Here is a 14,278-nt window from a genome sequence, read left to right as displayed (position 1 = left end):
AAGATTAACAGTCCCACTGAAACCTTTCATATGCTTTGCCAACTTGTTAGGTCTCAACATATCACTACTAATTGACTTCTGGGTAGGTATCCGAAAGAATTTAAAACAGGGACTCAGATATTTGCACACCCACGTTCACGGCAGCATTACTCACAATACCCCAAAGGTGGAAGCAACTCAAGTGTCCACTGACAGATGGCAGATCAACAATATGTCTTATACAAATATAATGGAATATCATTCAGTCTTAAAAAGGAAGGAAGGGGGGCTTCCCTGGTGGCGCAGTGGTTGAGAGTCCGCCTGCCGATGCAGGGGACACGGGTTCGTGCCACGGTCCGGGAAGATCCCACATGCCACAGAGCGGCTGGGCCAGTGAGCCACAGCCGCTGAGCCTGCGCATCCGGAGCCTGTGCTCCGCAACGGGAGAGGCCGCAACAGTGAGAGGCCCGCATACCACAAAAAAAAAAAAAAAAAAAAAAAAAGGGAAGGAAGGGGACTTCCCTGGTGGTCCAGTGGTTAAGACTCTGTGCTTCCTATGCAGAGGGCACGGGTTCGATCCCTGGTTGGGGAACTAGGATCCCACATGCCGCGTGGTGCGGCCAAGAAAATAAATAAATAAAAATAAAAAGGAAGGAAATTCTGACACATGCTACAACATGGATGAACCTTGAAGATATTATGCTAAGTGAAACAAGCCAGTCACAAAAGGACAAATACTGTATGATCCCACTTATTTGAGGTACCTGGAATAGTCAAATTCATAGACACAGAAAGTAGAATGGCCGTTGCTGGGGGATGGAAAGTTATCGCTTCACGTGTACAGAGCTTCAGTTTGGGAAGATGAAAAAAAGTTGTAGAGATGGATTGTGGTGATGGTTGAACAACAATATGAGTGTACTTAATGTCACTGAACTGTTCGCTTAAAAATGGTTAAAATGGTAAATTTTGTTACGTATGTTTTCTACACACACACACACACACACACACACACACACACCACTACCAGCTAGATAAAGCAGAGCAAACACAGGACTAGGAATTCTAGGGTGTAGTTTCTGTCTTCATTCTGTCACCAGGTAGACTCAAGATGCTAGGCAAGTCCCTTAGCCTCTCAAAGTGCTACTCAGCCCACAGGTTTGTTATGAGGATTGAATGAGAATGCATAAGAAAGTGCTCTGAAAGGACCAAAGCTCCATATGGGAACACAAGGTACTATCACGATTAGCCTTAAACCTGCCCATGCCTGGAGGGAGGGCTAAGCACACATCCACACAGATGGTGCCACAGAAGGATGGGGGGAGGAGGACTGAGAATGTTGAGCACTTCCCTCACCTCCTGTACAAGTGGTTGCTGGAACAATGGAATGAGAGGATTCGTCCTTGGAATGTCGATGTGAATCTGAAAAAGAGAAGCCGTATCCAAAAACACAAATGCCAGTTGTTCTTTTGAGAAGTCATTTTCTTAGGAACCGGAAATCAAGGGAGTAAGAGCGAGAGCACAATTTACCTTTAGGAAGAATTGACTGACATACAAAAATAGTCTAGTTAAACCTACCTACCTGTGCATCTGGAATACGTTCCCATGACAGCAATAGCTTTTTGAACAGTGAGGAAACCTTCCCAAATAAACCACTTACACCAAACAGCAATAGGCTTCACAACTTAAGAGAATCACCCGCTTTTTTCCTGTTGTCTGGAATCTGTTTTACTCTGGGCTGCTACTTATTTAACAGGTATGATCAAAATGTGTATGTCTCTTTCAGATTCTTACTCAACAGTTCCCAAGAAGTAAAAGAGCTCTGAAAGCTGCAAAAACATGCCAGGATAGAGAACTAGAGGGAGCTGGCCTTTAACAGCTGGCACTGAAAGTTCTGACTTCTGTTACCAAAGAAGTCATGATGATTGGTTTTGGCTTCGGGACTTCCCAGATGTCTAACAATCCTAAGGACTGTGTCAATAGCCACAGAGGCTACTTCAATTCTTGGAGCTTGTTGTAGACAGTTGCCTCCCCCAGTATTTTCCCCTCTGCAACCACGAGACTCCCCTTCACACCCTCCACCTTTCCGCAGGCTGTGGGGACCACTATGCGCAATGATAGAACACTCCCTGCTAAGGCCGCTGACAGCTACGGCTCCTGCAGACAGACAAACATGGTTGCTAAAGAGGCACTGCAGCTGCCAGAAGGACACACTGATGTCACAGTCCAGAGGGATGGACCACAGAGTGAACTCATCTTTCAGCTTGTGTCCCATAACCCTTACCACTCTCTGTGTGGTCTGTGGACCAGCAGCAGGTGGCATCACCTGGGAGCTCATTAGAAGTGAAGGTCTCACCCCAGGCCTCTTACCATAATCCCTAGTCGGGATTTTATCATAATCCTAGATGATGTGTACGCACATTAAAGTCAGAGAAGCACTGCCACTGACCAGGACCCCCCAGAATCTATCTATTTAAAATGGCTAAGATAAGAGCCACTGAATTAGAAAGAGGGGAAGTAGTTCTGGGAATAAATTTAATTCCTAACCAGCACACTGTAGCCTGAAGACTTGGAAAACTCGCACCCCAAGAGCACTTCCAGGAGCCACACCTTAAGATTATGACTAGTGAGCAAAAGGGCAGCAGGCGATGACTGTACCTGTCTGTAGGTATCCTGGTGATGTTCCTCATTTCGAGAGTCATAATACTGTTCAATGAAGCCAAAATACTCCTCCCGCTTCCGCTGCAAGGTCAACTTCCTCCTCTCGGTGTTTGCTGGGAGATAGCCCTGTAGACAGGACTGCTAGTCAGATGGGGACAGGCACCGGTTGGATGAATCCTTAATTTTTATTTTAGCCTGAGCAGTGGCTTGGAAACTATCAAAGGAACCAAAAGAAAGCTGCCAAGACACAAGCGTAAATCCCATCTTGGTTCTGGCCACCCAGTGTTTGCCCTCTCCTCATTCAATGAGATGCACATGTGGGCAGATGAAGCACGGCCAACCAGGGTTATTTACCCCTGCACTGCGCTAGGAGCGGGTACTACTGGAGCACTGCGGAGCTCCAGAGCTGGCAACAGTAGAGAAGCGAATGTAGGTCAGTAGGAGGGAACTGGACCCGAGTCAGGACCTCCTGGGGCTGCGTGTGCACGAGGCAAACCTTCCCAGGGTCACGGGGAGGTGGCCACCTCTGTGGCATATCTCAGTGGTGTGCCACGTGAGTCGGTGCCGGTTACACATTCTTTTCTACGGTAACATTCAGAATTACCAGCTTAGGAACCTGAATGGAATCTGCGACACAGCAGCTGCAACGTCCAGACACAGAACTGCTGGCAGCAGCCCCCCTCCTGGCCCCAGCTCCAGGCCAACTTACATTCTTATCCCTGGTCTAGATCCCACTCTCAATTCTTACATCTCCTGTTCCCCTTCCATTCTCACCACATCTACTTCTAATAGCATTCAAACTTAGAAGAAGCAGGGGCAATGATTACACGGCTACAAGACCGGGGGTGGGGGCAGTCAGGAGAGAGCCGTCCTCTTGCAGGCAGCTAAGGGATACATTCCATAGCGAGCAAGCGAGCTAGCGCCTGGAGAGCAGGGGCTGTGCCGTCTTCACTTCCCTATATCCTCACAGCACCTGGCACCATGCCTGGCGAACAGCAGGCCCTCAATAAATCCTTGTAGGATTTATTGAACGAATGAATGAATTTTACAGGCTCAGGAAATCAAAGTGTTCGTATCACAGTGACAGGCACAGTGCTCCGTTACTTAGTGAAAGTGGGACTAGTGCAGGCTTCTGAGGGAGGCCCGTTTATCAACTCTTCACAGTTGCAAAGTGGGTTTCAACCACCTTGGTTATTCCTACTGAAAACGGAGGGAAGCCCAGGGAATGTGGGAGCCTGTTCAAACAAGTGCTGGCTCACCCCGCCTCACTGTATTCTTCCTCCTCGGGGCTGAGAAGGCGAGATCAGGACTATAGGCACAAACGTGTGCTCTTCTACATGTGTGGGAATAAACTCTCAAGAATGTGTTTCTTTATGCAAAGCAATAGGACTACGGTCCCACAGGTCTGCCACATCCGGTAGGACTAGAGAAGTCTACGGTGCAAGACTTATGTGACCAGACTAACCTCAGCAGGTAAGAAGGGCTGTGTGAGGCTCACGCTTCTCTACACAGTGGGTAGAACTCACCGACAGGAGTCTCCAGGTTACAGGCCGAACCTCCCTGGGAACCCCTGGCCAGCTACACTTCCTCAGTTCATCTGCAAATAGATAAAGGCTTTGTTGGATTTAGCCCTTCCCACAGATGCCCTAAGACAAGCCTCAGCCAGCGCTGCCTGGTGCCTCCCACCATTCCAGTAGGACGATTGCCATCGCCACCGCCACCACTGCCGCTGCCACCACCGCCACCAGCTACCGACAAGCACAGGGAAAAAGCCCAAACACAGCCCTGAGCAGCAAAGTGCTCTGCAGCAGTGATCCAGTCAGCTCAGAGATTAGAGTTAGAGGGGAAGAGAAAGGCCGGTAGGTGTGGATTTCAGTAAGAATCACCTGGAGGTAGGGGAGACCAAAGCCAGAATAGCTACAGGCCACAGAATCCAGTCCCACCTAATTTGGTCCCTAATTCCTAGTAACATATTTCTGACTTAATACCTGCATGTCACTTCAATGGGCACCAGATCAGGAGATGCTGGAAAAGTAAAAGAAGGAAGAATAAAGAGCAATAGCTTCCAGGTCTCTGAGAATTCCAGTCACCAAGAGGTCCTAGCTTTTGCCCAGGGCTCACGGGGACTCACCTAAGTCAGTGTTGTGGCTGGAGAGAAGCTGACGGAATTTTTCTAGGCGGGTTTTCTCCCGGACAGTCATCGGGGGTGCCCCAGAAGCGTTCTGGTCCGAGATCCGGGCAACAAGGGGGATGATGGGTCGGAGAGGGAGTGACTGCTGTTTGTGGAGTGGGTTCCTCAGGCATGTATCACCTGAGATAATTTGAAAGTGAAAGAGAACAAGCTGTGTGAAGAGCACAGATTCTGAGAAACCCTAAACCCGACTGTTGAGCACTGGTCTCCTCCACCAGAGCTGTGGCTTCATGGTTTGTGCACTGCCTGAAGGTGCTCGGTGTAGAGCGGCCAGGGGATGGAAACCCAGCTGTGCTCCATTCATCTGCCCAGGGGGAGGGCTGCGTTTTTATCATACATACCAAGGCACCTTATGTGCAAACAGAGACTCCAGCTGCGGTAGCAAATTTGACAACTTTTTTTGTGACTTCAGAGGAAAATCAATTGTTTTCTTTCTACCCCAACCCGGAACTTTTCTTGGTGCCTAATAGCAAGTTTTGGGGCAATGCAGTCAAAGGCAGTGCTTGCCTTCCTTTTCCACATCACAGAGCACAGAGAAAATGACACTGTAAAGCACACCACAATGAAAGGAGGTGGCTGCTCTCCCGAAGCCCCAGCCCTAGCCAGCTGCCCCAAGGGCTAAGAGGGTCAATACCTGTGGCACAACTCTCACCTGTTCTTGGCCCACTAGTTGTGCTCTGCACACAGGTGAGAGGCTCTGGCCTAAGGCAGGCTCCTCTGTGCTCGCATATTTCTCACCAGCCAATCACATTTCTCTAATTGAAATAACAGGAACACAGACTCAAGCTGAACTCTGTGTCCAGTTCTAGACACTTCTAAACTAGATGGTAGGTAGGAGAAATGAGCAGTATAGGACTAACATTTATTGAATGCTTATTAAGGCATTATGCTCGTCACAGTTACATATGACCTCTCATTTGATGCTTACAACGTACGGTAGGAATTTATCACTATTTTAGAGATTAGGAAACTGTAGCTCAGAGAGGTTAAGTAATTTGCAGGAGAGAGCCGAGATACCACCTTAGGTCTGCCTGACTCCAAAACCCTTATTTATTTTACTACCCCAAATGAAACTCAGTTTTAAATTCTGACTGTCCTTTCATGACTGCTTCATATTCTTTACATATTAGGGCCTTAAAAAGTAGTAGTCACAACAAGAATAAAACAGTGAATACTCATCAACCAGCATGACAAGAAGGTTTACAGAAACAAGTGCCACGGAGTACTTGGCTTGGATGCCTAGTGTAACACAGGGCCTAGGAAACGCAGACCACACGCTGCAGAGCTCAGACCAGTGTGCACTTTCGCAATCAGTGACTGACAGACAGATGCTCCCAGGAGGGAACCTCGTAACAGGAATGCTCTGGGCAGTCCTGGCTGCACAAGGGCAGCTCATTAGGGATTGTGGTGGGGCCTTCCCTCACACTGGGACCCTGTGGAGACCCTCAATCACATGTGAAGACACTTTCCACAGCCTGTAGCTGTGGCCACCCGGTCAATGGACACTGAATGCCTGTCCTGAGCACGTCATTGAAGGTTCAAGCTAGGGCCCAAATCAGCCACGGAAAGTGACTATGGAATGATTTTAAAGGCCTTTCAGCCTAATTTCCTGACCACAACCGTAGTCTGAAACTGTAAAAGAAGTTCTCTTAGAACATGAGCCAGGACACACGTCAGCGCTCTGACATTCTACTTTCTTTTCATCCTTTACCAGTCAGCTGTTTTAACTTTCACTAGCTTGAGGGCACTTCCCCCTCCGGCTCAGAATAACTTGCTTCCATAAAACCCTTCAGGGCAACATTAAATACAGCAATGGATATTTAAAAGAGTACACCGAGCATCCCCAAACATCTGATAAAACCACCATCATCTCAACCAGTTACTGCTGCCAGTTTCCTGAAAAGAAAGGGTATCTCCTCCCGCCCCAACCAACCTGGTGGGCAGGGAGCCGTGACACAGGGACTCCGTCCCTCAGGAACAGCAAAAAAGACAACCTATGCTAGTGGCTGTTGCCCACAGCTGAGGAGGTCAACCAACAGTGCCAAACATTTGTGAAATTCGGCCACTAACAACTGTAACTACATATGGTCAATAGTCTTCAACCTGACCAGGCCTAAAGCAATGTGAAGCAACCAAACCACAGAAGTTTTGGACCTCACCACAGGTAAAGGAAGAAGAGAATGGCAGGCAACACTCAGGTGTCAGGAAGTGAAACCCCGGGTCCCAGGGCCAGGCAGCCATCCAGGTGGGAGGAGTAAGTACAGCTCAGGACCAGTTAGGCTCACTGATGTCCCTCAGGCTTGATCTCGCCTATTTATCACCCAGTAGAAGATGTGAGGGAGGCCCTAAAAAAACCTGTTTTTATTTAAAATGCACTCTGTTGAAGAGGCTGAGCCTAAGGAGGGGAGCTGGACAGACTTACTGGAATTTCTGGACAGCTGGGCGTCACTGCTGGACTTTATAACCTTGTAGCTGGCAGGAACTTCGGATGTCGTTGACTGGGATCGTTCTGGTTTCACTCTCAGCTTGCTATGGTTTTCCAGCACTTGGGCAGCAGTTGCCAAAGCAACTTTTGAGTTCAGAGTTTGGAAAGAAGGGGAGGAAAAGTCCTCTTCCTCGTCGTCGCCAATGTCCCAAGCATCACTGGTGTTCCGGGCAAACTCATGAAAACTGGAGGCCTTCTTATTCTTCAGAGGAACCGTGCTGACTTTTGACCGCTCTTTAATGAAGCTTTAAGAAAGGAGACACCGTTACGAAGGAATGGTCTGACACATCTGACCATCTCACTTGCTTAATATAATATTAATAGTATTATAAACTATCTCATGCACAATCATTACCTTCTTCGAACAAAAACTATCCATTTCCATTCCTCATCTGATGCATCCAGACCACCTCTATGCTGCAGAGCCAGACAAAACAAGGACAGCAACGCTCTCCAAATATTCCATGTGCTCCTCTATACTTTCCAGCCCCCCTGCACTTAGGTGACGCTATATGACTAGTTCTGGCCAATGGGCTAAGGAGAGAAGTGAGGCAGTCCCTTCGGAGCCAAAGTATAAAAGAACAGGTGTGAGTTCTCTGTAAGCTTTCTTCTATCATGACAACTCCAGATGGTGGTGCCTCCCTCAGCCTGGATAACAGAGTGACCACGTGGAGCAGAGCCTGCCCACCACATGCACCTGACTCTACTCTGGACAGGTGGTGTGAGTGAGAAATAAGCCTTTGTTGTGTCAATCCACTGAGATTTCAGAGTTAATCTGTTATGACAACATAACCTAAACTATTTTTTAAAGCAGGACATCAACTACTGGTAGAACAAGAGACAATTTTAGGTAGCCCACATGTATTACGAAACACTGAGTTCCAAAATGAACAAGTTGTTCCCTTTTTATTCTGTTGAAGTCCTGCTGCCCTTGAGGAGAGATCTGAGTTCGCTGCCACTCTGTCTTTACAACTATTTTTTAACAAAGTGAGGGCAGTCTCAGGATCAACATTTTATAAGAACAGAATCTGGCTTAGAATTTAATTAATAAGATTGTTTCGTGTTTCACTGTATTTATTTCTAAGGTTACTTTCTATTTTTGGCAAATGATACTGGTTTGCCACTTAGGGAACTAATAAGGTTTATCTTAAAAATAAATTAACTGAGTACATACAAGTTTATTTTTTCAAATGTATTTAATAAATAATAGCGTAGAATACAGCAAAAAAAATCGTGGAGACAGTACATGACTGAATAATAGAAATAAACTGCACAATAAATGTAATGCGCTTTAATCATCCCGAAACCATCTCCCCACGCCGCCCCCCAGTCCATGGAAAAACTGTCTTCCATGAAGCCAGTCCCTGGTGCCAAAAAGGCTGGGGACCACTGATGTAGACCTTTCCTACTTTCCTGCACTTTTCCTCTTTTTTTTTTTTTTTGGCTGCACCATGTGGATTGCGGGATCTTAGTTCCCTGACCAGGGATCGAGCCCGTGCCCCCTGCAGTGGAAGTGTGGAGTCTTAACCACTGTACCGCCAGGGAAATCCCCCTGAACTTTTGCTCTCTGTGAACTCCTTAAGGTCTGGGGGCCCTTATTCTGGTTCCAGGGGACTAGGTAGTTGGGACATTTCTAATTCAGTCTTAATTAGCATCCCTGAGGACTGGAATGCGAGGTGTAAAAACATCATTAAAATGCCTGTTTTCCTCAGCAAGGCAGGGCAACTCTAGACTAAAAACAAGGCTGTGCTGGAAGAGCTGAAGTTTCCCCATTTCCGAGAGATGTTTCTTCCCTTTGGGTAGAGGTGGGTGGTCTAATACCCATCCCATCTCCCTAGATATGTCCAATAGTTATTCTGAAAGATAATTGTTCCTAACATTGATAAATACAGACTCGTAACTCATACAGCTCATCGGAAAGTCCCTATTGTTAACACCAAAAAAGATATCACTGAGGCATATTTTCAAACACTAGTCTCGCACAAAGGAAAGGAAAATATATCACGCTATCACTGAGGATGCAGGAGATAACATAAGATTACAAGAAGTAACAGTTCAAACGTGAAGGAGGGCTTCCCTGGTGGCGCAGTGGTTGAGAGTCCGCCTGCCGATGCAGGGGACACGGGTTGGTGCCCTGGTCCAGGAAGATCCCACATGCCGCGGAGCGGCTAGGCCCGTGAGCCACGGCCGCTGAGCCTGCACGTCCGGAGCCTGTGCTCCGCAACGGGAGAGGCCACAACAGTGAGAGGCCCGCATACCGCAAAAAAAAAAAAAAAAAAAAAACATGAAGGAAACAAGATACCATTCTCCACCCACTAAATCAGTAAAGATTTAAAGATGCATCCTCTTTGGTGCTAACTAAGGTGTAGTGAGACCAGCTCTCTAATACTGCAGGTGGGGGTGTATGTTGTACCACCTTCTGGAAAACAATCTGGCAACGTACACACCATGAGCCTGAAAATGATTCATAATTTCTGACCATAAGAAAATAATCATTGAATCAAACAAAGGTGATCTAAAACAGTTTATAATGGTATTATTTATTTTGGTTAAAAACTACAAACAATATAAACATCTAGAAATTGCAAATGATGAGATATATTATGTTTCAGCCACCAGATAGAATGCTATACTGCTTAATGAAAATCACATCTTGAAGGCTATTTAATAACACTAGAAAATGACCTCAATAAAGTGAAAATTGAACCAAAATTATATATTTTTTATGATCTCTATATTTCTTAGAAAGTATATGCACAGAAAAGACCAGGAATAAAATGCATCAAAATGTTAACATTGCTTATCTCTGGGCTATGGAATTATAGGTGATAAATTTAATTTTTATACTTCTCTGAATTATTCATGTTTTCTACAATGAGCATATTATTTTTATTAATCATTGGAAAAGGTTGTTTTGTTGGCTTTTGTCAATCCCCAAAGTAAGAGTACTGAATGAACAATCAAAAATGAACAAGACGGCTTCCCTGGTGGCGCAGGGGTTGAGAGTCCGCCTGCCGATGCAGGGGACACGGGTTCGTGCCCCGGTCCGGGAAGATCCCACATGCCGCGGAGCAGCTAGGCCCGTGAGCCATGGCCGCTGAGCCTGCGCATTCGGAGCCTGTGCTCCGCAACGGGAGAGACTACAACAGTGAGAGGCCCGCGTACCGCAAAAATAAAAAAGAACAAGAGCCCAAATCAAAGAAAACAAAACTGAGGCAATGCAACGCAAAAATCTGCATGTCAAAAATCTATGAGCCAGTAAAGGAATTATACCCCAATAAAGATTTTTTTTTTAAAAAAAAAGGATCTGGAAATATTAAAAAAAAAAAAATTATCCATGAGCCAGAGGCAAATTACTTCTCTGCAGACCTCTTGAGGCTGTATGTTCTGGAGTCATCACTATGCTTCTCCTCTGTGAAAGGAGATCTAGGATCCACAACCTGCAGTACTCACCTCAGTGGGTTCACTGTCAAGAACAAATAGGTGGATGTGTAAGAAAGATCTGCCATCAAAAAAATGCTGCATAGGAGTATGTAGCTATTGTTATTGTTTTCCTCCTTAGAGACCACGTGTACCTCAAGATTGCACAGGACGATTCCAATGGAGTGATAAAGAGTACTTTGGATGCCAAGGTTATTTCTTTTTTCTTTGGTTGATGTTTCTTAAATACCCTCTTGATGTCTTAAGAATTCTTTAAATAAACCACAAATCAAGAAGCTGAATTTTAACTCAGGTCAAAGAACTGACTAGATGCTATTAGTCTAACATTGGGTGAAGCATATGCACACCCTGGAGTGGATCAAAACACTGCACCAGGGACTTCCCTGGTGGCACAGTGGTTAAGGATCTGCCTGCCAGTGCAGGGGACCTGGGTTCAAGCCCTGGTCCGGGAAGATCCCACATGCCGCGGAGCAACTAAGCCCACGAGCCACAACTACTGAGCCTGCACTCTAGAGTCCGTGCTCCGCAGCAAGAAAAGCCACGGCAATGAGAAGCCCGTGCACTGCAACGAAGAGTAGCGCCCCTCCGCTACAACTGGAGAAAGTCCACGTGCAGCAACGAAGACCCAATGCAGCCGAAAATAATAATAAATAAATTTAAAAAGCAAACAAAGAAACAAACAAAATACCGCACCAAGAGATGGGCCATGGTGAGTGTCAGTAAAATATTAATCCAGATAATTCTAGCTGTGGGTGCCTTTGGCTTATAGGCTGCCTAATTTTAACATGGTCCCAACTAATCTATAACTAACCTGAGGTACAATAATGCCACAGTGTGGCTTGAAGTTTAACCAAAATTACTTAAACAGAACTATATCAAAGTTACAACCAACCTGGCCTCGCATAGACACCTTCACCATACCTCCTTACGTCTGTATGCCAAATTACAGTTTGTTTGTTATATGGGTTAGGAAACAAAAGATCAATCATTCTGTGATTTGATTAATACTATGTTGTTTTACTGAGACGACTGTTCACTTAATAGAAATACAACACAAATTTATTTAGAAAAATAACGTTTGACACTGGTAAAGGGGTGTGAAGCAAGTGGGGAATTTGCTAAATCCAGTGTGGCTTCACATGAACTAGATTGATAACTCAGAACTAGGATATCAAGTCAGAAAACAATAAATTTAGAAGTTTATCATACCATCAAGTGGCCAATGGGGCCGCTCTGCGGTAAGACTAGTTTTATCTGAGCTATAAAAATTATTGCAGGCAATATTATCACTAATGGTAATAATTTGGCAAATGGAAGTCAATATACACAGACAGGTAATGACTTGTGCTCGTGCAGTTTAGATGACTGAAGACCCAATGTAAAGGCTTCTGCTGTAATGAGGATTAACCACACAGTAATTAACGGTAGCTTGAAGTGGAACGGTAATCAGGCAGCGGAGAAAGTAATAAAAATGTCCCAACAAAGGTACTCAAATAAGAGCATTAAATGTTTTATTGTAACAATCTGGAATTGTAAAATGGTCCAGTGCAGACCTAGATGTTGTCCCAGATTGTAGAGTGGTAATACCAAACCACTACATGCACAAAAAAGGGATGCAATTTATTCAGTGATAATTATATTCCTCCCAAATTGCAGAGCTAAATAACTACTTCTACTGAAAGTATGAATGCAGCTCTGCTGAATGACCAGTGGAAACATTCATGGTTTTATATCATTAATAGGTGGGAAAAAGGGACTTCCCTGTCGGTCCAGTGGTTAAGACTCCGCGCTTCCACTGCAGGGGGCGTGGGTTTGATCCCTGGTCGGGGAACTAATATCCCGTGTGCTGTGGTGTAGCCAAAAAATGAACATAAAAATAAATTAAAAATAGGTGGGAAAAACAAGAGTATATCAAGTTTGCCTTGGCAGTCTGGGATATGGTGATATTCCTCAACACCTGCCCTAAATACAGAATCAGGGAAACCTCAGTTGATGACAGATGCAGAGAAGGTATGGTGACTCTGACCCAAACATAAAATAGGATAGTACATCCCACTGCCTTATATACAGGTGGATGGCAGATTTTACATTAGCCATGTGTTTATCAACGGCCATTATAAATTATGCTGTAATGGATCTATTACCAATCAACAAATCCTGGCCGTGAACAGAACTGGCTACAAGGAACAGAATACTCAACTATGACGCTTAAGTTGTAAAGACCACGATGTCAGGGCACTGAGCTGGTGTCTCTGCAATTCTCTTGTCTTTCCCTCAGGGTACAAGTTAACTGTTACTGTTCTTCACATCTCATTTTCTTTTTTTTTTTTTTTAATTAATTAATTTATTTATTTTTGGCTGCGTTTGGTTTTCATTGTTGTGCCTGGGCTTTCTCTAGTTGTGGCAAGCAGGGGCTACTCTTCGTTGCAGCGTGCGGGCTTCTCATTGTGGTGGCTTCTCTTGTTGAGGAGCAAGGGCTCTAGGCGCACAGGCTTCAGTAGTTGTTGCATGCAGGCTCAGCAGTGTGGCTCGTGGGCTCTAGAGCGCAGGCTCAGTAGTTGTGGCGCACGGGCTTAGTTGCTCCGTGGCATGTGGGATCTTCCCAGACCAGGGCTCGAATCTGTGTCCCCTGCATTGGCAGGCGGATTCTTAATCACTCCACCACCAGGGAAGTCCTTCGCATCTCATTTTCACACTAACGCATTGAAAAGCAGGAAATGTGAGTGGAGGCAAAATGCAGCTTTCTTCACAAAATGTTCTCTCTCTGGTCAAAAAAAGAAAATCCTTCCAAGAACCCTCCTTCAGGAGACTTTCTTTTACATCTCATTGGCCAGAACCAATGAGATGAGCCCATCATAGACCAGTCACTGGTATTACCAAGGAATTATTATAAAAGGCTTAAACTAACCCAGATACCTACTCTAAGTACACTGTCACTGGCTCAAGAACTGAATAGAACTGTGGTTCCTGAGCAAGGAAGAAGCAGGTACAGGAAAGACTGTTGGGAAGGTAATTAACAGTGCCTGTTACACTGGCCAACAGACCAGAGAGTCCATGGATGGTAAAACGAGGAAATAAAATTCATTATACTTAATGAAAGTATCACAAAAGTACCACAGAAAACATGTTTCCCCTTAAGAAGATCTAATACAAGGTACATACTAAGAAACGTTAAAGAAAAACCCATTGTCTAAGTAAAGGCAGGGACTTCATTCCTTCATTCCATAAATATTTACTCAGTGCCTAATATGTGCAACCTGCTGGTCTAGGTGCTAAGGGTACAGTGGTGAACAGAGAGCTTACACTCTAGCGGTTCCTGATATAAAAATTGTGCATTTTACAGAAATGAACAGCAGTCATGCCTCTATAGTAATTCAGAAGACTGTACCTTCTACACATTGGCCAAATTGCAAAAAGAATGAGTTGGTGGAATTATAGAAAGTTCACCACACATTAAGTTATTAAAAGAATATTAAAATATTGATGATGCATATTTGATAAGGTATTTTTCTAGGTATTCAAAA

The 14,278-nt window shown here is 45.1% G+C and overlaps 1 protein-coding gene across 1 annotated transcript in view; it reads right to left on the bottom strand.

Annotated features, from left to right (window-relative positions):
- TBC1D22B (TBC1 domain family member 22B) overlaps positions 1-14,278 on the bottom strand; it is a 64,047-nt gene that overhangs the window by 35,964 nt on the left and 13,805 nt on the right. The window contains exons 3-7 of the mRNA XM_065885072.1: positions 7,251-7,558; positions 4,769-4,948; positions 4,164-4,234; positions 2,635-2,763; positions 1,333-1,398 (exon numbers count right to left, since the gene is read on the bottom strand). Of these exons, the coding sequence (XP_065741144.1) occupies positions 1,333-1,398; positions 2,635-2,763; positions 4,164-4,234; positions 4,769-4,948; positions 7,251-7,558 (754 nt within the window). The remainder of the gene's footprint in view (positions 1-1,332; positions 1,399-2,634; positions 2,764-4,163; positions 4,235-4,768; positions 4,949-7,250; positions 7,559-14,278) is intronic.

The sequence above is a fragment of the Phocoena phocoena genome, chromosome 10 (assembly GCF_963924675.1).
Source record: "Phocoena phocoena chromosome 10, mPhoPho1.1, whole genome shotgun sequence".
Lineage (NCBI taxonomy): Eukaryota > Metazoa > Chordata > Mammalia > Artiodactyla > Phocoenidae > Phocoena > Phocoena phocoena.
This window is presented reverse-complemented; position numbering and strand designations above follow the sequence as displayed.